This window comes from Chironomus tepperi, unplaced genomic scaffold, assembly GCF_022539635.2.
Source record: "Chironomus tepperi strain 1889 unplaced genomic scaffold, CSIRO-AGI_Ctep_v1 contig_177, whole genome shotgun sequence".
Taxonomy (NCBI): domain Eukaryota; kingdom Metazoa; phylum Arthropoda; class Insecta; order Diptera; family Chironomidae; genus Chironomus; species Chironomus tepperi.
Genome location: NW_027226299.1, coordinates 1,459,536 through 1,486,902, shown reverse-complemented (window position 1 = coordinate 1,486,902; position 27,367 = coordinate 1,459,536). Strand labels below are relative to the sequence as shown.

Below are 27,367 nucleotides of genomic sequence, written 5' to 3'. Positions count from 1 at the left end.
TCTTACTTCCCTTTAGTATTTAATTATCTCCATCTACTGCCAATTAATTGGGGATTTTTCTCGTAAATAAAGAAGGCGTATCTCTATTATCATTACTGCATGTTTTTCATTTTGAGAATTATCAACATAATAAATAAGACAAGAATGGCGTCTTTTTTGTTTGTTTTGTGGTAAGTTAAGCAAAAAATAATTATTGGACACACTTACAATCCTGGTGAGGCTTTATTTGACAATTGACGTCGTATCATTCTAGGTGATTGTGGTGCTGTGACTGGTGAGTTCATATCAAATTTACGATTTAACATTGGTGATGCTGCACTTATGGCACTTTTTTGACGTGATAACATGGGTACGTTGATTGGACTTCTGCGTACAAGTGTTTACATTGGATATGTGGATATATATTTATTGTTAATATGAACAAATATTTATGAATTTTGTGTGAAGAAACATGTGAGTTATAAAGAAGAAGAGACAGAGAGAAAGAGTAAGATTACGGTTGATATACGAAATGATGAGGATTTATGGATGGGATCAATATATCAATAAATTGTGGGGACTTGTGCATGACAAATATATATTGGGTGAGAAACTTTACTTTCGGAGATTTTTAAGGACTTTTTTCGGGAGCGGTTGGTAAGTTTTGTGAATTTTATGCTTCATATTGATGAACGATTCATATAAGTATAGTCGATTTTATGCTTTATAATACAGTTGAAATTAATGAGTTTAAGTATGCAAATTGCAGAACGAGTTATGGAAAAATGATTTTATGTACAAAACTGAAGTTCGAATCTCAAAAAATTTAAAATTTGTAAAATAAACCAAATAAGCATTTTTTTTTGCCTCAAAAGCTACAACATCAAATAAGCTCCATCAAATGTCCCAAACATCGACATCTCAACCCAATATACATATGCCATGAAGCATACATACACAACAAAATGTCAACAGATACAAATCCCTCTGTCCAAATCGAAATAAGGAATAGGAAAATATATTCATTACTCACTTTTGATCTTTTAAGGAACCAGGTGCACTTGGAACGCGAGCTAGTGGAATTAATGAGCTTCTCATGCTACTACTAGAATCTTGTATCGTATAAGATCTACTCATCTCATCCGTACCATTATTTCCGTTTGCTAAATCTCCGAATAGCAATTCTTGTACCATTGGAGCTACACGTCTTCGTACTTTGCGTGTTGAAAGATCACTTCTAATGGGTATCAATTTGTAACGTGGTAGGGGGCGTGAAATGTAGGTGTATTATATGTAAATTGTGCATGAGTGAATGAACAATAAAGGAGAAAAAAAAGTAAAATAAAAGTTGTAATAATAATGTCAACAACATGAGATGGGTAATTTGCCACAGCAAACAAACAAGTTGCAATAATGAATATGTGTGACATTAATTATAATTTACTTACACTTCTGAATTAATGGGCGATGGACTTCTACTGGAATGTCTACTTGTATCATTCACAACTGAACGTTCATTAGATCCGTTTGAAGCAATTGTTACTTCCGATAATGCAATAGCAGGATTACGTGCGAGTACGTGTTGAAGTAATTGTTGTTGTATGTTGCTATCCTGTTGTACTTCAGTCAATAATGTCTCCTTCTCCTTAAGTCTCGTATGAACTAGACCAACGTCACATGCCTGAATTATTGAATTTGTGCAAAGCTTTTCAATTAAAAATTTAGCCTCATCAACGGAACGAATATTTTCCAAGAGATTTTGCAATGAAAGGTTTTCATGCTCGGACTCTTTTCCCTCCTCTAATTCCATAATTGAATTCTGTACTTGTTCGATATTCTCTTGAATGTAATTGAGATTCGCTTGAACACTGTCCTCTTCTGATGCAAGCTCCATTGAGTCTTGATACTTTTGACGTTTTCTTAATCCTGACAATTCTTTATTTAACTGATCTCGTTCCTGTAACAATCTTTCCAATTCACGTTCCAACTCAATCACAGCTTGTTTACTTCGTGCAGATTTACCGATTGTCCTCTGGAGAGCGTCCCACTTTGCACGTGCCTGTCGCGGATGGAAGTTTTCATTTCCATTAACCGCCTTCTTCAATGGCACACGACCTTGTGCTTTAGTACTTAACTTATTACTTTTTTGAACCTTCCTTAAAGCTGAAACTTCTTCCGTTTTACGCTTCAAGACTTGATCTTTGGCAGCGACAGAGCCTTGAAGGGACTTTATCATACTGCTTTGTTTTCGGGCCTCTTTTCGCAACTGAGCAATTTCTCGTACACGTCGTGCATCTTCCTCTTTATGACGTGTATTCTCCTCAGTCATTTTTCGCATTAATTTTATTTTTATTTGCTTCAGGTCGGTCAGTTCTTGTCGTAAACTTTTTAATTGACTATCTTGTGCTTGTAATTCACGTTGTTGTCTTATATGCTCCTTTTGTGCTTGTTGTAGTCTTTTTAATTCTTTTTGCATGTCCGATAATTTCTTCTCGTATTCATCGCGTACCTTTTTTATTCTACCTGTCTGATCTGCCACATCGGAACCTAAAAAAAGGAGAAATTAATGTAATTTATGATGAAATTAATTAAAAAGGATAAATAGAACTTACGTCCTATATTTGCTAACACTTGATCCCTCTCTTTTTGCGTATTTGTAATCTTAGTTGATAGAACATTCAGCTTCTCCTCATAATGATGCTTCATAATCTGCATTCGTTGTTGCGAAAGTTCCAATTGCTCAATCAATTTTGTCTTAATCTCAATGTCAGATTGGATATCGTTTATTTCAGCTTGAAGTTCTGTTGCTTTATCATCACTTTCTGTATCACTTTCTTCACTGTCGCTTTCATTCTCCTGTGAATTTCTTTCCTGAGATTCTCCTTCACTAATACCGGGTAGGGATTTACTCATTAAAATCTCACGTTCACGCTCCAGTTCACGTTTTGCGAGATTGATAAGAGTCGATGGATTTTCTGCTATTTCTATTTTATCGAAAATGGAAAGGATGGGGATGAGATTAGAATTTAATTAGAAAAGATTTTACGAAATTGCAGTCATAAAGAGGAATTAGTTTGAGTATTGTGGGAATTTTATCAGATTTCTCAAGCTGTAAGATCCAATCAAAGCATTGAAAATCTGATAAAATCGACATGCTTACCACCAAGATAACTATTTGATTTTAAGGCATTTTTAGATGGAACAGATTGAGTCTTCTTCAATTGCAAGAACATTTGTTCCGATTCAATTAACTTTGCTTTAAGCTTTTCAATTTCAGAAATATAATTTGATATAACTTCAGTCATTGAACGGTCATTCTCATCGTTGCCACCGCTCCATCCCGTTATTGCTTTTTCCGCTAACAATTCAGTATTTCTCTCCGTTAATGCATTTATTGTCTCTTGCATAGCTTTCAGTCGTTGTTGCAATCTTTTATTATCAGCTAAAAGCATCGCATTCTCAAGCGATGTGTCTGAAATGGCTGCATTGCCTTCCTCATCAACACATCTTTTGCCTTGCTTGTATTCTAATAGCTCTAATTGGAGTGCGGCTATTTCTCTACGCAATTGTGAAATTGTTCTTGAACTTTGATCCTGATTTAACTGTACACGATTCTTTATGTTTCTTGCTCGATTTGCGTATTTAAGTGTGTTCAGTGTTTCCATAAAATTCTGATCTGATGGACTTACACAAGCAATCATACAAGTTTGTGAATTACCACCAAGAGAATCTTGCAGCAATCGAGTTAATTTAGAGTCACGATATGGTACATGTGAAGCTTTCTTTGTCACATCACCTAAAGCGGATATCACATTTCCTAGTGCCAACAGTCCACAATTGATTGAGATGCCTTCACGTGCACGTTCACCTGTCGCACCCGTCCTTTTAAGTCTCTCACTTCCGGCAAGATCAACAAAATGAAATTTTGAGGTGAGCGTTTCAAGGTCATCACCATCCGGACACTCATCCGACGACATGACACGTTGTCGTCTTATGAGAATTGTAAAAATGGCATGAGATCGAGAACTTGATTCATTCATATTTGTTGATGCTGTTGTTCTTGCTATTGCTCCTTGCTGTAGACAATTTAAAGCATCCTGTGGTCCTTTCAGTGGTTTTATTGTCACACCTGTCACCGATATACTCCCATATGTATCCTCATGTATTTTTAATATCTTTCCTTTACTATATGGATCTAGTAGATCAATAATTTCTTCATTATAAAGCTCCATAAATTGTGCTGCAACACCAAATTGAACACTCCCTAAATAAGTTCCATCTTCATCGTATGGATTTTCCTGTATTGCTTGTATACCAGAAAATATGTGTCGTACAGCCCTCGGTATAATGCCCTCATGACATTCAATTAAATCCCTATCAAATCCCGTTCCCATTGTGAATGTTTTGCCACTTCCAGTCTGTCCATAAGCTAACACGGTGGCATTGTAGCCTTTTAAAGCACCACTGACCAAATTCTCTACACATGTTTCGTATATTGAAGCCTGTATTGTGAGATGCAAGAGAAAGAAGAAAAAAATAAATAGAAGCACAGTGAATAAGGGATTAAGTTTGTATGACATAATCCGATTTAACAATGCACAATAATTAAATTTAATTAATGACTGAAACTTTTTTTATTTTCACTCTCTTTTATAAAGCTGTCATAATCTGGTGCTATAAATTGAAGCATTGTTTGTAAATCACAAAATGTAGTTGGCACAAAGGAAATATTTTTTTATTATTATTATTTGCAGTTGGTACATGAGATATGTCAATTTTCATTATTGACTTTGTATGGCTTAATTATTTTTTATTATTGAGGTATTATGATTTAATAAGTAGAAATATTGCATTGGTAACTTTGGAGCGGTGCTGCTTTATATTAATTTGTAGTATAATTTTTGGGAATTTATTAAGCAGCTTTAATTGATTATTTCGTTAATTGTTAGGTTAATTACTCTGAATGAATAATTGAGGATCGAGCATACACATCAACAAGTTCTCAATATTCCACCCACGCAATCCTATTGTCAATTCAACAAATATTGACGATCCAAGTCAATTATCGCTTAAAAATTGCAAATAACAGTCGAGAATCAGCTGTAAAGTTGTGAATAAAGCACCATCTCATGAATTATTCAATTTTTTGCCGTCAAAATAGAAGTGAAAAATACCTGACGTGCTAAGGGTGAATAAATAATGTCGATGCTTATAACTGTCAATAATGAAAATATTTTCATGTACCAAACTTTTTCTTAATAATCCACCTTCTGTCAATTTACATTATTATAGTACCAACTCAACCTAGATTCAAAATATAATAAGAGGCATACCTAAAAAAAATATATAAATAAAATATCACTCAACCCACCTGCTCGGATGTAGTGTCAAATACATAATCGAATGTAAATGCTTTATCTGTTCCTAGAACAACTTGTGGTTCACCGGGTGTAACAAATGTACAGATGCGACACATGTCAATTATTTCACGAGGGATTTGCGGCCGTATTCTGATGATTTTCAGATGTTCATGAGTATGCAAAAAAATGAGTACAGAAAGTTGTTAAAAAAGTTGCTGACAATCATGTTATTATTATTATTTTTTCGTTAAACAGTTACAATTTTTTATAATTATGTTCCATTATACATTCATGAGGTCATTGGAAAAGTTTTTTATCAGAAAATAATATATTTGCGTATACCTACATTTCCGTTTTGCCACAATTCAATTAAATAATTTTTCTTATTCCCCCAGTTTTTTTTCCTGCTAATTAAATGTTATCGTATGTAGTTTCAGCATGAACCTAAAACTTTCAGCATAACCGTTTGCTGCAGTATGTTTAACATATATGTATACATATAAAAAACTTTCCTTTTCCATAGTTCCATAGTTCTAGTTTACCGCAATTTGTGGTAAATTTAATAAAGAATTATGATAGAGAATCATGAATGAGATAGGTCAACGACTAATGTATGCCATTCCTTTTATAGAAGTTTTTCTTATTTATTTGTTGCCAGTTTACTATTGTTCGTGTTGAATAGTGTTGATATTGCAATATACACACTTATTTTATACGATTTTAATTGTAAAATTATAGAAGTTTGTTTTTCTTCCTACAAATTGCATTACAAGTTACAATTCATTTATAAAACTGTTCCTATAAGTCTTATTTAGTTGAAGTTTTGTAATTCTTTCGTGCTCCGAGCTATAGTTTACGAAACTTTTGGAATTTTTAACTATTTATTAATTATAGTCAAGAATTTTACAATCAAAAATGCGAGGTGGGAAGTTTAATGTTTAATCCAACGTCAATTATCTCAATTTCAGTAAAGAAGACAAAATTTATTTTAATTGCACTTAAATTAAAAGTATCTTCATCTGCAGCCCACCTACCAATTAAAAAGTGAAAAATTCCGTTAATGTTTACTTCCCAACAACATAATGCGATAATTCCAAGTTCTCACATACATGTGAGTTAAAAAACATTTTGAATGATAGTAAAACACTTTTTTTATAGTCACCGTGTAGTGAATATCTAATTAGGAGCATTTCACAATGAACATAAGATTTCAATTAACGTCGAGCACATTTCAAGCCAAATGGAGAAAAAAAAAATATTAAACGTTTTCGGTATTAAATGGATGCGAATGAAGTGTAGGAAAAAGTGTATGTTAATTAATCGTTTAGCAAATAACCACAAACAGCCACCTTCTGTTGCTGAATAAATAACAAATACGGAGCGACAGATGAGAAATGCACATTCACGAGTGGCGGAAATATATATATACATATTTTTTTACGTTTCCACAAAAAATGTGCAATAGAACAAAAGAAGAAAATGAGTAAAAAAAGTGAGAATGGAGAAAAATAAATAAAAAATTAAAAACTTTTTAATTGAGTTGTTAATTAGCATATTTTGCTTTCGGTTTGCAGACAGAACAGAACGAAATTAAGAATGAAGACAGAAATCATAATAAGTAAGTGAAAATTGAATTTTAACGACTTTTGGATGCGCATTTGTCACGAGAGTTTGGTTTGTTTTTAGAGCATTCAATTTCTTTACTGACTTGACATCGAGTATTGCATTTCAAGCTGTAAGGCAAGTCATGCTAGTATCTTATTCCAAACTCTCAAATTACTTTAATATTTCATGGAATTTAGGTCCTTAGAGTGATTGTTAAAGTCCTACGATTAGCGTCCTACAATTCTGACAAACTGCATATTTCACCCACACCTGGCAATGTCAGTTGAACAAAAAAGTCTCGGAAATGTTACCTAATGTCATAAAAATTAGATTTAATATTCATTACTTTAATATGATACCCGCCAGGCGAGTAACGACTTAAAGTGGTGCAAATTAATGATGAATAAATACAAAAAATTATTTCTCATTTCCAGCTCATGTGTAGGTTTGACTATAAAAGTCCAAAAGCACGAGTCTAGCTGGCCTTGACCAAATAACATTGCAATCCAACGGAGAGCATCAGTTATCCAATTCATTTATAAATTAATACTGATACAAGTTATTTTGTAATTAGATCTATAAGCAGCACATAAAAACCGTATCGAGTTGTCTTCATAACCATATGGTAGAACGTATTTCAAGTAAGTATGACGTTAAATACACTTTAATACTATCGATATAGTAACAATTTATCTAAACGACTTGCTTAATCTTTAATAATATTTAATAATATTACTGCTATTATTTTTATATGCAGCCATTCACATGACATTTATGGGCAATCAATCTTTTCATTCATTAAATGCTGTTGTGCTTAATGATGGATGCAATCAGGAACTTGGAGTATAAATTTCAAAAAATTTAATTTTTTTAACAATTTAGAAAATCAGAAAAGACTTAAAACTTCAACAAATTCCAGAAAATCCTGATAAAGTCATCCCAAGGGTATAGCACGCTTTATGAATAGCAATATCCAGAATGAATATCAAATCAATGCACAATAAAATGTATAAAATTTCAGATTTTTTTTCGCGCTTGAAATTTCTCATCAACAAGCGTGAAAATTTTTTCCAACAATTTTGGCACGGGTCGTATGAAAAGGAATAAAGAGAATAAAATAATATAAAATACAGCAAATTTTTTTATTACTCTTTATGATCGTTCAACTAAAAATGTTGAATAAATTGGTTTGTATCGAATTTTATGCAGGCCAATGGAACATTTGTTACGAATATATAAGTAGAATGAGTTGTAAGAAGATGAATTGAGAATTTGTGGCGTTGCTTTGTTCTGAGCTGTGTGAGGCCCACCAAGGTTGAATATATTTTCATTGTTAAGGGTTTTATTGAGGCAGCACGAATTGAATTTGGAGTAATGTATGCAATTGGATGAGAGTGATTTGTAAAAGGGGATCAATAGGTTGTTGGGGGGTCTTCATGGTAATAACTTGATTCGCACCAGTTGGCATAATTGAGTAGAATATTAAGACTTTGAGTAAAATAGTCATAAACCTTGATTTAATGTCAATAATACACAGAAGTTCTAGAATCTTCAATGAAAAATCAGATAATTAATTTTTGGCAACCACAACTCAAGTTCATGGCCAAAACTGAAAAGAATCAATTTTCATCCTTCTTATTCATACCTCAAAAATTCAACCGAGACAAAATTGCAGATAAAATATTATTTTTAGCTCCACATTTGAGGCAAAACAACAAAACATGAACAAAGTCTCAAAAGAGTAAGAAAACCTCACCCAAAAAACCTGCATCGATTTTTGTTCAGCCAAACTTACCAACAAAATCTAGATCAGCCTAAAATAATTTCAACGCAACATTTTTTTTCGGTCATGAAAGGAAAAAGAGCGTTGAGAATGAAGAATTAATTATTAAGTATGAAATAGAATGATATTGATTTAATAAAGGCTGGAATTTCCCAATAAAGGTATGAGTGACTTTTAAAAATTATGGCAAAGCTCAACTAACAATTTTTTCAATTCCCTTTATGAACTATAGACACAAGTGTGTCATTAGACTTTGTGAATGTCAAGTTAAAGTTAGAACAATAGAAATCAAAAGCAAACAGATATGAAATTACATCTAAAAAGTATATAGTTACAGTTGAACTATAAAAATAAATATTCTATCAACGATTGAGCTTAGCATTGATATTGCTTGTAATTTGTGACATTAAAAGACATTCCCGAGTAGCATATAGCATTGCAGATGCATATTTACAATTTTTAGGGCATTAATGCTAGTCAAATTCTTGAAAAATCGTCGAAAAGACAGCATGACACAAAAGTCATGTACAGCTCGGGCCTTTATCTATTTCAAACGCATAATGCCTTGTAATTATTACCAGTCATAAAGTCTACTGACTTTCTTACATTACTTTTACGTGTAAGCTACCTTATCATTGAGCTCGATGAGTCGCTTGAGCGTGTCTAATGAGTACACGAACAAAATCGATTTCGAGTCTATTTTTTTGAGTGCGGGTGAAAGGAATGAAATGCGAAAAGCAGCTCTAAAGCAATTTCTTCTCAAAAAACCACAACGAAAGTTAAAAAAGTCAAGAAAATGAAGCAAAAAAGGCAAGAGGCAGTTTTTTATTCATGGCAGTGCACACGCAACGGTCGATTGGGTCGATATGAAGGTACATTAAATAAATATCTATGAATCTATGCGATCGGATTCTCCAATGTCGTTTATGGTGTCACATTTGATGGCTCATAATTTATCAATGCAAAGGAAATAAGAAGTGGAATAGAAAATTATGGTGGCATCTTTTTGATTTATTGAAAGTCGTGAGAAAGTCATTATAGCCATTCAATATCATATTGTTATACTTTTTTTTGCTGGCCTTTGCCTTTCTAACGCGCCTCAATCGATTTGTTTAGAAAGGACAAGTAGAAATATTTTTTATGGCTATTAATCAGCTTGTTTAGGAGTGATATCATGACACAATATAGTCATGGGGCTTTTTAGAGATAAGAAGTAGAAAAATAGAGGCATATGTGTTGGGTCATACTCTATTAAAGCTTAGTAAATAGAACTTTTGGTTGAATTAAAGTTGGGTCTGCTTGACAGGGACGTTTCCGATGGGGGAGGGAGGTCTCATTAGGAGGATGGGCCCGCCTATGGGAGAAGGAAAATCGATTTGGGAATCTTGACTAAAACTGAAGTTCAATGTTAAATTCCATAAGTATCAAAATCAAGTTCTAGGAATTTAGACCTAAATTCTACTTTAAAAACATTTACAGCACAGAAAATATTCTACTTTAAATTTCTCGTGCGATTCTCTCATCACATCAAAGTACTTAAAGTAACAAGATCGATAAATTATGCACTTTATATTCAAGCACTCATCTCATTTCTTTTTCACCTACACAATTTTTTTCTCTTCAAGTCTTGTCAAATTTTCATCAGCATAAGCGAGAAAGAAGATGATCTAGAAGGAATGAGGGCATGAGACAAACGTGACTTGTTAGAAAAAGTGCCAAATAAATTGATTCTTATAATTTTTTTTAAACCATGAAGGAGAAATTCTTGCTGTTTTCCCTACCAAAAAAAAAACATTGACATCGTAAAAGGAAAATATTCAATTATTCATTCACATCATGCACGAATCCTCACAGACATCGGGAAGACTCTCAGCTTTAATTCAAGCGAAATGATATCTTCGTTTGTGGCATTGAAAGAAGAAAGAAACACACATAAAATAATTTTTCTTCTCCTTCCTCATTTCTTTGTCTCTGCTCTTTTGACTCACACACTTTTTTATGAGCCATAGAGGAAGAAAAAAAAATAAACATACGCAAGGTTCATTTTTCTCTCGACTGAAAGATAAAAAAGTTTTGCCATTCAAAACGATTTATCATCATCGTTTGTTGTCCAACACTCTACTTGACACGCCAAAACACATATTATACGACCTTGAATGTGCCACGGTTGTATTTACATTGATAAAAAAGTGTCATTGTGGTCCAAAATAAGTGACAGAAGTTTATAGGATTGGAAGCTCGTGTGACTTTTTTATGGAAATACTTTAAGCAGTCGCGTGTACTTAAAGCTTTGGACCCTGCTTGGGACAATTATTGAATGGAAAATTGCAAGAATTTTTTAGAACCTTAATTTTGAGGTTATACCAATTTCACTACCTAAAAGTCTACGAAATTTAAGCCTCACTCATCCCCAGTCATTAACCCATTCGAGATCTGTTACAAATTAAACAAAAAGGTATTTCCACACACCACACTCGATAACAAATTACAGCTCATCAAACAGGAGTTTCCAATTCTAGGAACAAACGTTGTAAATGAATATGAGGAACAAATAATAAAGTTATTGACACCATCCATGATATAATTATATATGAATAATGTTTATGTTGATGACGAAGGGAAAAAAAAATCGAGAGCTGAAGTGTTATTACATAATTATGTGGCGATGATAATAATGATAACACATAAACGAGTGTGTATGTTTGTTTACTTATATTATGTTCGCAAATAACTCACTTATGCTTTTGATCTTATATTCTCTCATATATTCTCACATGATGTAATGACTGTGCACACAAAGGTAAACATACAGTTTGTTGTTATTAAAATAAAAGCGAAAGAACTCTCATGCGATTATAATCATTTCAAGTTTAAACATTGACACAAGTAATTTACATATCATTTCAACACATTAGCAGGGTATACTCAGTGGATGAGAATGACAGAATTAAGTAAAGATAAGAGTATACTGGTGTACGATATGACTTGATGTACTTGACGCATTTTCTAATGCTTGGAATTTCTAAATTTTTATGTTTCATGTAGCTTGACTAGCTAGGAACACTTAAATAATATGTCAAAAGCCACCCACACCACATCTACCCTGTCAGCGCACCTGATGTAATGTCATAGTTTATTTAACTGCAATTATACATAGCTTACAAAATACAGTTTAACAGCGCGTGCCTCTAAGGACAGTATTTATTTCAACGATAATGAGTAAAAAGTGGATAATTGCTGCTGTAATAAATCAGATTTTTATGGGTCACAGGATTAATTTTTTGGTCTAAAAAGTAGGAATAAGGACAGTTTTAGAATAATTCATTTAACAATTGTCTCAAATAACTGCTGAGCATTTTTTATATCATTGTACTTGTCAAAATGCTGGCCCATTCATCATTTTGATTAAGTTTCGTCCTATTATGCAGTGGAAGTGATTTAATGGAAAATTTCTTAATTGATTCGCCGAAGTCAATTATTGAAATAAATTCTAAGTAAATAGAATCAGAGTCATAATACATTTCGCATTGTCATTCAATGACCAAAAGTGCACGATTCATAGCCATCTATATAATATCCAAAGATGTCGTTTAGAATGTTTTGACTCTGTATTTGCGTTGTGATCATCGTCACCATTTATTTATGAAAAATGATTCAAAATTTAATTTTATCATCTTGTCTTGTTCTCCTCTTGCTTTACATTTGCATAAGTAATACAATAAATATTATATTTTCTCGTCATACTGCTGCTTTTATGGATGTTACGAGATTTGTGGGCTTTAAAATTTCTTGTAGTTGGCTCATTTGGGAATCAATTGATGTGAATAATATTCAATTATATTGACACATTTTCATCAATTCTTCATATTTATGTCATAAATGGAATTTATAGCTTATTTATTTATCTATTATTTTTCGTGAATCAGATGAATGACTTGAGCTAATTTGACATATTTCCGATTATCATACAATAGGAAAAGTGACAACAAGTTTTTATAGACAAATGCTTCTAATTTAACGACTCATGTTGTAACATAACAAAAAGACATCCAATTCACATGATATCTACATACATTTCACTTATTATTTATTTTTTTCGTCGTGTTGATGAAATAAGTATAACATTTTGTACAAACATTACAATGGTGAGGATGACGATGACGATAATAAATCTTGACACTATATATACATTGCCGTATGCTGTGTGCTCAATACAGTATGAACCATAAATCAACAATAAATAAATACACTCGAAAGTATTTTTCATTTTAATATTTCAAGTTGAATTTTTATCTAGCATGTTAAGGTCTTTTGTTCGAATTATTTCTAGCTGTCTGCTTCTGTTGCTGTTGACAATATCATTAGAAAGTGAAGAAGAAGACATACAATAATATTGAGCGATTTTCTCGAAAATTGAGAAGTTATCATAGCAAATAAATTGCCACAAATAAATGGAAAATCTATGTCCATTAAAGCAACATCTTACTTCCTAAAATCCCAAGTCTTGCCTCAATCATTTATGATTTCATCTGGAAACCTCTCAACCAACCTTAATTTTTCAATTTTGAAATCAGAAATTTTTCATACATCAGTGTCAAGGTGACCATAGCGATCAATCACTTCCTTTCCAAGATATGATGACCAAAGGTACCATAAAAGGTACTTTTCGAATGACTGTTTACCCAAAAAATAAACTGTAAATGGTCAACTTCCATTTATTTGAGATGAAACTTGTCAATTATATTCGACACACGATTCTATCTGGTGGCCTTTCAGATGCGTCGGATTTGATTAGAGCTTTTAATGAATTCTCCAATGATGATTGGTTTTCTGTTACGGTTTCGTGAATGATCAATAAAATGTTTGTGTCATAGAGATTATCTCAATAATAGAAAATGTAATTTGATACTGTTATCAATAGTTTGTTGTTTTATGATTGTTTTGGATTATTGAATGGAATCTTTATGGTCTAGGTGAGATGAAAAACAACTTAATTAAATTACTGACACAGAAATATTGTAAGTGGGAGTGAGACTAGACATTATTGTGATTTTTTGGATTCATACGAAATTTGGTGATGGATTGAAATGAATCATATTGTGATTTATGGAAAATTCGTGACGACTTTACTAGTATTATAGATCAGTTAAGATCCATAGCTGTACTTAGAAGTGTTTTAAAGCTAGTGATTGTCATGTATTGGAGTTTGGTCCAGCTGAGACTGTGAAATGCGCTTCAACCTACTCTACACCTTATCAGCTCAGCCAAACTCGTCATCATCTCCCTATCTCGTATCATACAGAACGCATCATGTTTACACGAGCGTCAACGAACAGTATCATCTATTCATTGCTGCACTGTGTTCACAATAATGCATTTTATGTAGATACATATTGGCAATATAAAGCAACTTACAAATAAAGGTGCCTTTCATCATTTATATTCGATTGTTAATTAAATAAAATCGATGAATAAATTAATTGAAAATTTACCAAAGCGTGACTGGTTTTCGTAATGACTATTTATACAGCTCACATTTGTGTTCTGAAAATCGGAAGTATTTTCTTTGATGTCAATATCGTTTATGTATAGATAATATACAACGTGATTTGTGTGATAGAAAATGAATGTCAAATGGTATTGACCTTCATTAATTTATTTAAACTATTTATCACGCAGATTTAAAAACTAATCTCGAATGTTTAAAATCGGAATAAATTTGCACTTTAAATGCCTGAATTTTTCCCTCTCTCACTCGTGCCGTTTAAATGTTAATTACTTATCATGGATATATAGTGGCTAATTAATGCGGTAATTGTTTAATTCAACAGCCAAATCGTGCGGTTTTTGTTAAGAAGTTCACAGGTATACAACATCAGGGAAGCGAATTTATCGGAAATTTGCTAAGTCAAATAGCTTCTTATTTAATATATTCAAATGTAAGTCAATAGTAATATCTTGTTAGGAAACTTTTTAGCATCTTGTTGTTGGAGTCAGGAAGACCTCAAAAGATTTTTTTGTGCAGTTTGCTCAAAAAATTAAGCGAAATTTCCATTGCTTTCGGCTCTCATTGTTTAGAAATCATGTTAACATGATAGAGCGGAACATGAAAAGAATTGTTATGATAAAATCAAATAAGAAGAGAAAATATGAATTGAAAATCAAGCTGAAGCATCGGAAGTATGGTTTTAGAAAGAATCAGAAACGGAAACGGTCGGTTGAATATTTTCAAATTCGCAGAGGGACGCACGATAAATATTAAGTAGGTTTTACATTGTTCATGCTTATGAGATTTGATTTATGGAAAGTTTCAACAGAAAAGAGCCCTCAAAAAATATTTGTGTAGCCATAAACGCCCAAAAAGTATAATAACACTAATATTATTCAGTAGCAACAATATGACATTCAAATGTTACCGAATGACAATCATAATTAAAATATTCAAAAGTAACTACTGTACGATAGATGTAAGTGTCGTTTAACTCAAAACACCCACACTTTCACTAAGCCTGACCACCTGAGTGCCTATAAAATTGCTTTAAATAAGTCATTCAGACATAAGCTGTTCTCATTTCGCAGTTCGTTAAAAGCGAAATTGCTTAATTCCAGCAGGTATGGTCATTTTATTGTTGAATGCAGAGTAAACATTATCATAACAATAGTCGCAGATCTCTTCATAAGAAGACAGCTGACTGTGAAATACTCGAACATTTTTGTCCTTATTTAGAGTTGTAATGGAGTGATGATTTGTTTTTAAAAGTCTCAATAGTCATCACGTCAATTTTATTTGTGTTGTATTACGATCATCATCATCATAATGATAATCTAATCCTCAACAGAGATTCTTTTATATCAAATTTCAAATAATCATAAAAAAGACTTTTAATCGCCTTAAAATCAAGCTGAGCTAAATAATATAGTAAGCTACTTTTTTATGATTTTTAAGTCTTAAAAAATTAACATAAATGTGATTGTGACATAATCTCTATTCACCTACACAGATGTTCTCTTTGAGAGCATAAAGCAGTGCTGGGAATGTTGTGTATTGTAGGATGCTTTTTGGCAGTTCAAAGGATTTATGTTGGACATTTTGCAAAAGCAGCATGATAAAATTTTTGAGCATCAGGAGTGAAAAACTTTAGAAATTAAACGCTCAGACATAAAGCAGTCTTGTGGAGTTTTCATGTTAACAATGCATGTCCCAAAATTCAATCCATCCCACCCGTCCCACACCTCAAAAAAGTTCGACCACATCTGGAATACAATAACAATCTCACTTAACTCTAATTGTCGAAAAAAGCGAAAAATTTCTTTCTTTCTTATTGAGATTTATCTTCCTTCTTATTTCTGTACATTTTAACTGCTCGCTGAAAGATTTCGACACGTACAATTGTGCTTACTGCTTTCAATGGTCTTTTTACACGAGAAAAACATTTTTTTACCTTTTAATTTCTTTTATTTTCAAAAAAAAGAAGGCAAAAAACTGGTTTTCTCTTTCCTCTCTCTCATTTTTTTTATGAAGCCAGCAACAGCATATACAGAAAAAAATTCGTGTACTACGAAATGAACACAAAAAAATTACATTCATGTTTCAGTTTAGCTTGTTGGTTTTATAGATTCATTTTCGGTCCAAGAAGAAGCGAGCGAGAGAGCAAATGAGAAAAAAATTGTACGCTTCTAAAAGATCAAAGTAAATTCAGTGGATGCTCATTAAATTCAATGAAAATTACACCAGAAAAAAAAATTGCATGCAAAAAAACAATAAGAGATGAAATGGCATCAGCAAAATTTAATTCCATTGAGTGAATCTGTTCCTTTGTTTCATTTTTAGTTTTAGTACGATTTGGGCAAGTGGGACGAAGTTTGTTGTTGCTAATATTTTTTTGAAGTCATTGAACGATTTGAATTCTATTTGCGTAGATGATGATTTTACGGTAGAAATTTTTAGACTTTTCATTTTTGGTGCAAATATGGATATTGATGAGTTTAAGACTAAAATATATTAACATGAAAAATTTTGGAAATATGATTTTTATTGTTTACTTAAATGGTTAGCTAGTTAGATGCTTAGCTAATCCGGACTGTTAAGTTTGCAGACTGATTGGCTAGCTTTCAACTCTAATTCATTTATGTCCGATTTTCTGGATCTTTCGCAAGTTATTTGGCTAATGAACAGCTTTTTGATCCAGCTATCAAAACAGCCTCTAAGTCGGATACAAAACTGTGCTTATAGACATTCAAATCTGACATTTACAGTTCACATCTGAATATTTTGTAACATTTCAATTCAACGGATTTCTCCATAAGCCTTAATTAATTGACTTCTTTTCATAGACCACAGTCAATATTTTTTTATTAACACCAACCTTCACGTCGGCTCCAAACTAACAAAAAAATGCCCATCTTTGGTCATAGAGAGAAAAAAATCCATTTGATGCAAAATACAACACGGAAGAGGGATTAAAATGTCTAAAGGTTCTTTCCGTTTGTAATTTTTGATACATAAAACCCATTTTTCCCGCTTTAATTTTCATTCACATTGCACAAATGGCTAAAAATGAAACCAAAAAGCATGATGCAGCAAAATAAGTTTACATTGCACATTTTGTTCGACTATGTTGAGTTAGTTGAGTGTAGAAATAAAATCCATCAACAAAATTAAATTTTCTTTCCATATAAATGAAATTTTCACAAAAAAAGCTTGCAAAATAAAACAATTGTTTGGCAAAAAAAAAATAAAGCTGCTCTTGTCTATATTTTGTTGACTTGTGAAACGAGGAACAAATCTCTGCTATTTATATTTAATATTTTTTTGTAGTGGATATGTTTTGAGAAATATTTATAAACAACAGCATTTGAACGGATGATATGAAGTTACACAAATATCAAAGTTGAATAAGTGTTGAATGGATTTTAGTCTATGGCTTCTGTGTGGGATTAAAACTGCTATTTTATGGAACTGTTGATAAATTACTTTAAGTAATTAAGGGCGGATGGAGTTTTTAAGAAGAAGTTTTTTTTTAGAGCTGGTTGGAAGGGAGGCTTGTAAATTCTGTTTTATGATGGATGTCTTGTTTGAGTCAAATCGAGCCGACTTCGACCTCTGATTCTAATGCTTATTTAACAGCTCACATGTGGGCAGTTTAACAGACATGGTTTTATTACTCTCTATGTACATTGCTCGAAATACAAGGGAATTTAGTCAAATTATAAGCATGAGATAATATGAATAATTTAAATCTACTTGGGAAGCTTAGGTTCAATTCCTGAATAGTTTAGTGATTTCATTGGAACTATGTTAAAAGTGTCTCGAAAGCATATTTTTTTGTTACAAAACAAAACAAGCTGCTTTGACTCTCAGCATGGAAGATACATTCAAAAGAATCTCAGTCAATCTATATTTTTATTTATAAAAATGTCAAACAAACATAAAAGCAAAGCAGTGAACGGAATGAACCCCTTTTTCACATTATTTTTTCTTCTTCTAAAACGCGTGCCTCAAATATTAATTACATAAAATTATTTCTCTTATGATACGTATGATTTCTCTAACCGCATTGCTCATTATAGCCACAGTAATGAATATTAAAAGATGCATCGGAGAATAAAAAAAAATCCGTCCGTAACGAACAATTTGTAATCGCAAATTTTCTCTTTCTTTCCCATTTCTTTTTTAATTCAATTAAAATCTTGTCGTTATGAGCGAGTAAACAAGAGTGAGAGATGAGATTGAAGCTATTTTGACTCAACGTGAAGTATATGATGAAAAAAGATATTGTAACATTTTTTTAAGAGCAATGATTTACCGTGACTTCATCCTACGACATTTTTTGAATGCATGTTGTCAGTTTTTTAATCTCTTAAAAAAGAGTTGTAACAACACACAAAAAAAAGCCATGAAAAGATAAATAAAGTAAAGAAAATTAAAAACAAATAAGGGAGAGCATGATGCCATAAGTCTCTCTGTAGCTTGCATGTTCTTTGATGTCAAGGAATTATTTCATTTTTTTAAATTCACTAATTTGTCATTGGAGTTGTGCTGCATTTTATTTTTGAGCACAAAAATGTTTAAAATGTGCAGCGTTTGAAATTTCAGAAGAGATTTTTTGGTCGGTATTAATTAACATTTTCTGCTCAAAAATCGCTAATTACAAGGTCCATTTAACATACATAGCGAATATTTTAAATATGGAGAGATATAAAGTAAGCAAAGACATGTTTGATGACTGATACGCACTTTTGGTCGTGTTAATGAATAAAAATGTCTATGAATGAAAAAAATCAATTTGTCGGCACTGTTTAAGCTTATCTGATGAACGTGGTTGTTGGGCGAGAAGTTTTTTTAAATGCTTTTTGACATAATGCTGATAAGATCATGATAAGCTGTTGGTGATGATAATTGAATTGAATCTGGAACTAATTGTTAATTGTGGAGTGATTTTCTTGTGACAATATAGGACGTGTGGGATCTGACGCCATGTGAAAACATTGTTATTTTTAAATTTATGTCAGCTACGAGCAGAACAGGAATCACAGAATCATTACGTCTATTAAACTTTTAGCAGTTAATTCGTTCGGGAATGTGGGACCAAAATAACCCTTCAATGTCAATGTATGTCTGCCAAATTGAATTGTCCGTCAAACATAAATCAATAAATTCCCCGAAATAATCCTCAAATTTTTATGCTCAACATTCAATTCAATCGAAAAGCTAATTATCATTACCACAATTAAGTATCTGCTTAATTGCCAAAAGAATAGAAAAGTGAAAAAGCATTAAAATTACGTCAGCCTAATTGACACCGTAAAATTGAGTGATTGTATTAATTGCGTGTGAGGCTTACAGATCATGTAGGCTTACGAATCATATTATTTGTTTATTTTTACAATATTACCTTTAGGCAAATGATCGAGAAGATAATTAAATCTTTCCTTTTGACAATTTTGTTGTAGACATTTCAAAATGTGGCATTGATTCATAAAATTCATTAAATTTTCACTCATTCACCGCTTGTACCCAATGTACATTGAAGGAAGTTTCATTGTAAATCTTTTGTTACCGAATTAAGTCGTGTAGAATGAGGTAATAATGCAAGCATCTTATTTTTACCGCAGAAAGTATGACAGTGAAACTTTTTTGTGCCACAAGAATTTATGGTAGTTGTGAGAGTTTAGGGAATCTGTTCGGGTAAGCCTGGGAATGAAGATGATTTCTGCTTTAAAAATAGATTAACCTTCATGAAACATAATGAAGGGATAGGCTGCATAGCAACACAATGTCACTATTAAACTCGTTATTCACACAATCTATTATAATAAATCTATTGGCCAATGTCATTACATTTTGCGATTTGCACGCAATAAGCCATGAAGAAAGAAATAATAATGCCAGAGTCGATGACCATTTAAGCTTCCTGTTTGACGTCGACTTCTAAGGTAGAACACTGTCAATGTGTTTTTCTGGTGAAATTCGTGAGTCGAGCATTAATTATTAATTTGTTTGAGGTCTTATTAAGGTTTTGTCGAGGCTTGATATTTTTGATTATGGATAGAGCTAATGGCTAAGTGAATCTTTGTTTAAGTCAGTATTTCTTTTTACTTTCACAAACCTAGACTACAGATCATCAATTTTATTCAATAAATCCCATAATAGATGCAAATTTTTATTGCAAGCATAAACAGGATCAAAATTGTCACTTGCTGATAAATGCAATATTGTTTCTTGATTATGGATGCAATATTCGTCTTTATAATGCGATTACTGAAAAGTCATGTGCATCAAGACTTCTAAACGACTCTTGTTTTGCAGCTAATGAAGCATTTTAATATAATTTTTGCAAACTCTGTCGATATAAGCCGATTGGTTTGAATCTTCAGACTAAATCGTGAATTTTACGATTGAATCAATGAAGAATAAATGTAAAATTGTATAATTTACATGATTATTGACCAAAATAGTCGGTTAAGCCATAAATTTATAACATTTGATGATAAAAAGTTTAATTTTGATTGTAATGATGGAATTAAGGTTGTATAGAATGGATTAAACCTTGAATCAGTACAATGAATATTCAAAAATATCACAGAATGTAAAAATTTCAAAGATTCTTATGTAAATGTAAATAGCTAGTCCTAAAATATTTGCATAGCCCTTCCAATATTGACTCAAAAATCGGTCAAATTACTTTGATACCTGCGAAGAATCGCTCATACCTGAGAGTCGCATATGTCACTTTATTATACAGTCTACGGAAGTAAAGAATCCCTATGACTAGTTAAGAGTAATAAAGGCATCTTAAGAAGTTAATAAATTTCTTTAATAAATCTTTCTAACTCTCAGATTTCCTCATAGTTCATTTTGTTGCGGTAATAACAAAACATACAACAGAAAGAAAAAGTCTCAGACGTTTGATGCTAAATTTAGCGGCAGTTGTTGTGTGTTTATTACGATATTATTTTTAAAAATGAGTATATATACACATAGCATATGAACGCACGCGATAGAAAGAAAAGAGAGCAAAAATGCCAGTTCATTGTCACATGGCACATAAATCTCTCTCATTCTTCAGTTTCTTGGTAGACAAATCTGTTCTGCTTTTGCCTTTTGAAGGGACAAAAATTTCACGACAACCTTCAGAAATGTGTAAATTATTTAAAATTATTCAAATCCCAAATGAACGCTTTTGGCCCTTCGAGGGAAATTTTTAAGATTCTTATCAGCTATGCTTTATATGACCAGAAATTTTCACACTAATATTTCAGTCTAAAAAACTTTTCCAACGGTCCAAAATGAATTTTTGCTCTTACCTGACGGCAACGCGTACTGATGAATTCTTATCATCGTCGTTCATCTTTGAAGAAATTTTCCCTTGTCACCGGTCTTGTTAAAAATTTTATTCTCTTCCCTCACTGACTTGTGTCTTATGTTTCTTCTTTTGTCTTTTTTATTATATGATTATTATTCTCTCTTGTTCCTTTTTTTGCCTCCTTCTTTTTTCAGTACTCCTTCTCACTTCCAGATTTGTTTTCTTTTCCACTGTGACGGATCTTCTTTTTTTGGCTGCAAAAAGAAAGAAATTTAAATATTTAATGAGGTGTTGAAAAGGAAATGGACAAAAAGGCGTAGATTCAATTTCTTTTACAACGTGTCTTTGTGACTGGCAATCAGTGACGATTTCTTTCCTTCTCCTTTTTAGTGTCGATCAATTTTTTTCTTTTTTGTCATAAAAATTCATCTCAGAAAAGGGCATAAAGGAAGATACGAGTCAAAGATGAAAACAATCTCATTTCAGACTGTCGATAATGCATTATTATTGTCAACTTGATAAGTTTTATAGTCATGAGATTGAAATAATATAAAATAATGTGTAATGAGTTGAAAATTTGTCATAAAAATGACGAAACGCTGCCGTTTCCCACTCGATATCACATAAAATTATTTATCATTGATAATTTATTCATCGCATCCAGAATAAAATGGTCATGTATATTGTGGTTGTCCACATAATAATGGAATATAGATAAATTAGTCAGAATGAATGATTTAAATTGACTGTAAATGTGTCATGTCTAAAAAAAATTTAACGACTTTTTGAAATTTAAAGTAAGTGTCCACGTGTATTTTCTCACTTCGAAGATTAATTTTGCAATTTTATTGCAACAACACGAATTCAAAGCAAAGTATAAACATTTTAATGATCTTTTGAATGGCAAGAATAACGTAAAAAATCTCCAAGGTCATTCAATAATTTCTATCCAGATACCCGAGTGAATCAGTGGTTCCGGCTGACAAAATGAATAAAATATCTAATAAACTTCCTAGAAAACACGTCAGAACGATACAACAAAAATAAATCAACAGTTTCTTTCCGAAATAACGTCGATTAAACTGTTCTTTTAACGATTCGAGCTGTGGCTTAACGTTGCTGTACAAGTGGTATACAAAGAATCTTCAAATAAATCAAATTTTACTGTTTGCCAGATCTTTTGACCTTGCCTGGTCTCTATCTACTAAGTAAATTGATTTCAAATTAGCATAGCAATGTTTACGATTTCAATTTTATAGAAATCAAATAAGCATTTAGGCGATGTATTATATAAAAAATTGCAATAAGCAGCAGCAAAATTGAGCTGTGCATTTGAAAGGTAAATTTATAGAGAAGGCACGATTTTAAAAGATCGTAATTCACTGATAATTACATGACGATGACTTAAAGGCAATATTTAGCTTCAATTGAAAGTTTCTACAATTTTTGAAGCGAATCTATAATTGAAACATGAGAAACTTTTTCGTTGTTTGTTGCTTTTCTGTTGCTCTTCCCATTCCCTAGTCAGCTTGTTACTCTCACAATATAACTAATAATATTAAAGAGAGAAGAAGAACAAGATTTACTTTTATATAAATTCATCAATTTTGCAATGTACTGCTATCGTGCTCCACTTAATGTACTTTCCAAGGAAAAAAGCAGTGCTGTCTAAGTGTATTGATAGATATATAAATTCTGTTTAAAATCGAGATAGGGAAATGAATGAAACACAGCAGATAAATGGCCATCAATTTTGGTGTTTTAGCTGATAAATTTTAGACGCTTTGATCGTGCAGTTGTGGACTTTGTTTTAAGTTATTAATTTGGATTTGTTGTGATTGAGAATGATGCAAATTCACTAGAAGCTAAGCTTTTAACTGAGCCAATTTTTCTGCTCTAATCCACGTCTAATCTAGTGCATTCTCCACGTCAATTTATTCAATCGGAAGAGATTTTATATTCGATTTCATTTTTTTCTGTAATATTCAGCAATTTAGCCTTGCATGTAGGCAGACAATGTTCTGGAATATCGTAGGTTATGACAAATGAATGCATCAATTTAGTCAGAGATGTGATATCATATGAAATTTTATATCATATCAAATTACATTTCAGACAAAACAAACAGAAATAAAATATTATTCGTGCCTTGAGAATCTATGAAGTCTTTGCCGAAAATCGCTATCTTAGTCAACAAGCGATCATATTTTGCACTTATCTGCTATGTACTCTGTCTCATATGTTATGTACTTATCGTTAATACATTGAAAAACGGTGTGAATGAGTCATAATTGAAATGTCAAAGTAATTTACTAATAAAAACTGATAAAAGTTGATTTTTTATCACTATAAATTCCCATTACCATTTATTCGCCTACGTCGTGTAAATCAATTAGTTAGTTATCAAGAGAGTGATACAAAAATATTGATGAGTAATTAATACCAAAATTATGTTGATGTTGTTGTTTAACACCTCCTAGAATAATTAAGACATAAATTTACAAAATGTTAAGGGAATGTAAGTAAGGCACGGAATGTGAATCACAATGAAGCAAAGTCATGGTATTTTTTGAGTTCGTCAAATGGCATCGGCTAAACCATTACGTCATTCATAAACAGACATTTCAGATTCTCGTGACACTCGCTATTATTCTGGACACAGGCACTAGAAGTGTGCCTTTAAGATTCTATTTAAAGACTTTTTATAAATTTGAGAGTCTATTGTAGTCCAATTAAAAATCTCCAAAGCACTTCATGGCTTTTTCTTCAACAGGTTTCAAAAATCTTTTTACAGCTAGACATGACTAGACGAAGAATTAAAAGAAAGCTAAGAAGCCCACAAAAAACATTCAAAGAATAATTGAAGCCATTAAAATTAATTTTTTAAAATTAAACTCGTGCAATTTCAAGCTGTGCCTGCAATTTGCACAGAAAAAAAAGACCCAATTAAAATGACCAATTTTGCCACAAAATTTAAGCAAATTATAATTTTCAAACCATGAAATCGAATACCCAAAAATAGCAAAGAAGAAACCTAAGCAACAAAAAAAAGTATTGACTGGACAAGCTGTGGAGTGTAACATTAGCTACTTGCTTTTTTAAATAACACTCTGGCAATTGTGTTTCGTAAAGGAATGAAATTTGAACATACCGCAATGCTATGGGACTATTGCATATTTTACGTCACATGAGTGTATAACATTGAATAATCGCTTGATTACTCAACCGTAGCATTAATCATTAGAGTAGTTACTCTTTTAGTTTTATGTTATTATTGTAATATAAAGACCAAAAATAACACACAAAAAAAGAGTAGAGCTGAATGGGAGGCATCATATTATACACAAAACAGGTTGCCGATTTTATTCAAAACAGAAAAAAATGCGGGCAGGTGATGCAGGTAGACGAGAAAGACTGTTTTTGTCAATTTTTGTCATTTATTCTTCTTGTTATCTGTTTAAATGATTTTTTCATAGAGATAAACGAGCGACAAAAAGGAAAAGACTAAGATACATTGCTGCTATTTTGACTGAGCAATTTAATTAAAGTTTGTCGCAAAAAAGGCAATGACTCCATCAATCAATCTTAAACTGGGGACAAAATCGATCATTTGAAATAAAATATCAATAGAAGTTATGTGTTTTGTGGAATTAGTTGTTCACAATTGAAAACCGAATGAACTCAAATGAAATGGAAACGCGACAAACACGAGTAAGTATTCTTATCGCGGGAGAAAATACACGAGAAAGTTGGAGTATTAACTTACATTTAATTAAGAATGTAAATGATTTAAGTGCAATTTTTTGAAAACTATCGAGTCTCTCTAAGAGTCAGTTTGGCTGATATGCACAAAAATCTAGATTTGGTATGAATAATTACCATACTTCTAGATTTAGATTGTTTAAGAACTGTGATGAAAATACACATGAATATTCATGGATCCACAGTTAGTAATTGCTTGGAAAATGTAATCTATAACGGTTGTTCTCAATTATAAAGTTAATAATTCAGTGACTTAAAAGAAGAAAATACTGAAAATTTTTCTAATCAATAATTCTGATGCACTTATCAATATTATATTTTCAAGGTCGATTGTATTTACATTTTCTAACTGTCAAGGTTAATTGATTTTATTGAACACTATTTGTCATAATATGACATTTATGTATAAAGTCTGGTGTTTTTCAATGTCATAGGAAGTGAAAAAGGAATAAAGATATGAACATGATCGAGTTTCTGCAAAATTATGATTCATAAATTGTTTACACTTGGTGGATTTACAAGAAAATAGTTTGGAATCTACTGTCAAAGGTTCGAATCCTTTCTAATGAAAATCAATTATTTCGACAACCGATTTAATTTTTTTTAAGCGTATTTTTTAATCTAGCATATTATATTTTGAATTATTAAAGTCCTTTATGTTTTTGATAGACGTCATTTATTTTACATCAATCATTTACCTAACAATTGAAGGCAATTATTCCAAAGATTCAAAGTTTGAATTGTATTTTGTTATTATGAAGTACATTTAAAGCAACAACTGATTGCAAAGATTAGATTGTCGAATAACGTTACGTCAGTCCAGTTCGTTTAATAAAACTCCTTATCGTCGTCCCATATCTATCGAGAAGAGAAAATGCGTTGTAATTTTTTTAACTACGTATTTCTTCCAAAACTCTTCATTTGTTATGTATTAACCGGTAAATGAGCAACATAAGTAAATGCAAATGAAGAGAAGTTCATTAATACATAACAGAAACAACAATAATAGAATGTGTGAAAGTGATTTGCTGATGGAGAAAAACGTTAATGTTTATGAAGATTTAAGAAGAAAAGAAGTGCTTTTCCCACGAGTTACTCTACATTTTCCACCTGAATTGTCATTGAGGAAAAATGACACCTATCCACAATAACAAAAACTGCATTGCATTTATGACAAACGACCAACAAGTTGCCATTTTTGCAAAAAGAAATAATTTAATCTACGCCAAGTCATTTCCACATTTTTTATTATGTTATATTTTTTGTTGGTTCTATCGAAATCGATACAATGTGGGTTGTGTCTCACTCAACTAAAATAAAGTTATGAATGAAACTCACCTCTGCAAAAAAATAATTGTGTTGTTTTGTTGTTTCTGTTTGCGCAACACTTTTTAATCCATTCTTAGATATACTTGTTTCTGGTAATTCAACCCTTTCACAAAAAAATTCTTCGTCTTGTTTCACAGATTATAATCAATAGAATTTAAAATAAGCACTTTTCCTTTAGGCTATTATTATTTCATATATATTCTTTATTATACATTTAGTGCCGACGACGTTATGTTATCGATTTTTTTTTTCTCCCTTCCTGTATGAATGGATTTCTCTTGCCTTGAAATATCTTATCACTCACAAAAACAATCACAAAAAACTAAATCACGATTTAAATAGATTATTTCTCACTTAAATATCACCGTCTTTTCATAAAAGCCTTTCTAATTTACTCGATACAAGATAAATCATCACACTTGATTCACAACAAACGGGTATAAATTATAAAGCAAAAAATTATAAACTAAAATACATAAACAAAAGCTAAAGAATAATATTGCAAAAAAATAATTTTTCACGATTCTGATTTTACATTTTTTATTACACTTGAAATTTCTTTAATAATCGATTTTTTTTTTCTGAGCTGCGCGAGCAGATTTTCACGTCTTTAATGCAGAATATCTTCAAGAAAACTGAATAAACTTATAAGTTACTTAAAGAGAATTAAAGAGCGGAGAAAAAATTGAGTAATTTATTTTTTTGGTCGGTTACTCTAGATATTACCCACTGTCGATTTTAGA

General features: G+C 31.7%; 1 protein-coding gene across 8 annotated transcripts in view; it reads right to left on the bottom strand.

The window, feature by feature from the left end:
• The window catches only part of Klp31E (kinesin-like protein 31E), a 42,749-nt gene extending 15,480 nt beyond the window's left edge, over positions 1–27,269 (bottom strand). For 5 of the 8 annotated variants that reach the window (XR_011544308.1, XR_011544309.1, XR_011544310.1 and 2 more), the window contains exons 1-8: positions 26,634–27,267; positions 21,535–21,787; positions 5,351–5,489; positions 3,140–4,481; positions 2,592–2,963; positions 1,428–2,526; positions 1,013–1,216; positions 208–366 (exon numbers count right to left, since the gene is read on the bottom strand). Coding sequence is in view for 4 of the 8 variants with exons in the window: in XM_070639135.1 (XP_070495236.1) it covers positions 208–366; positions 1,013–1,216; positions 1,428–2,526; positions 2,592–2,963; positions 3,140–4,481; positions 5,351–5,489; positions 21,535–21,578 (3,359 nt within the window). In the remaining 4 variants the exon portion in view is untranslated. Of the gene's footprint in view, positions 1–207; positions 367–1,012; positions 1,217–1,427; positions 2,527–2,591; positions 2,964–3,139; positions 4,482–5,350; positions 5,490–21,534; positions 21,788–26,633 lie in introns of all 8 variants that reach the window. The other 3 variants (XM_070639134.1, XM_070639133.1, XM_070639137.1) reach the window with 3 other exon arrangements.
• Between the last annotated feature and the right edge of the window lie 98 nt (positions 27,270–27,367).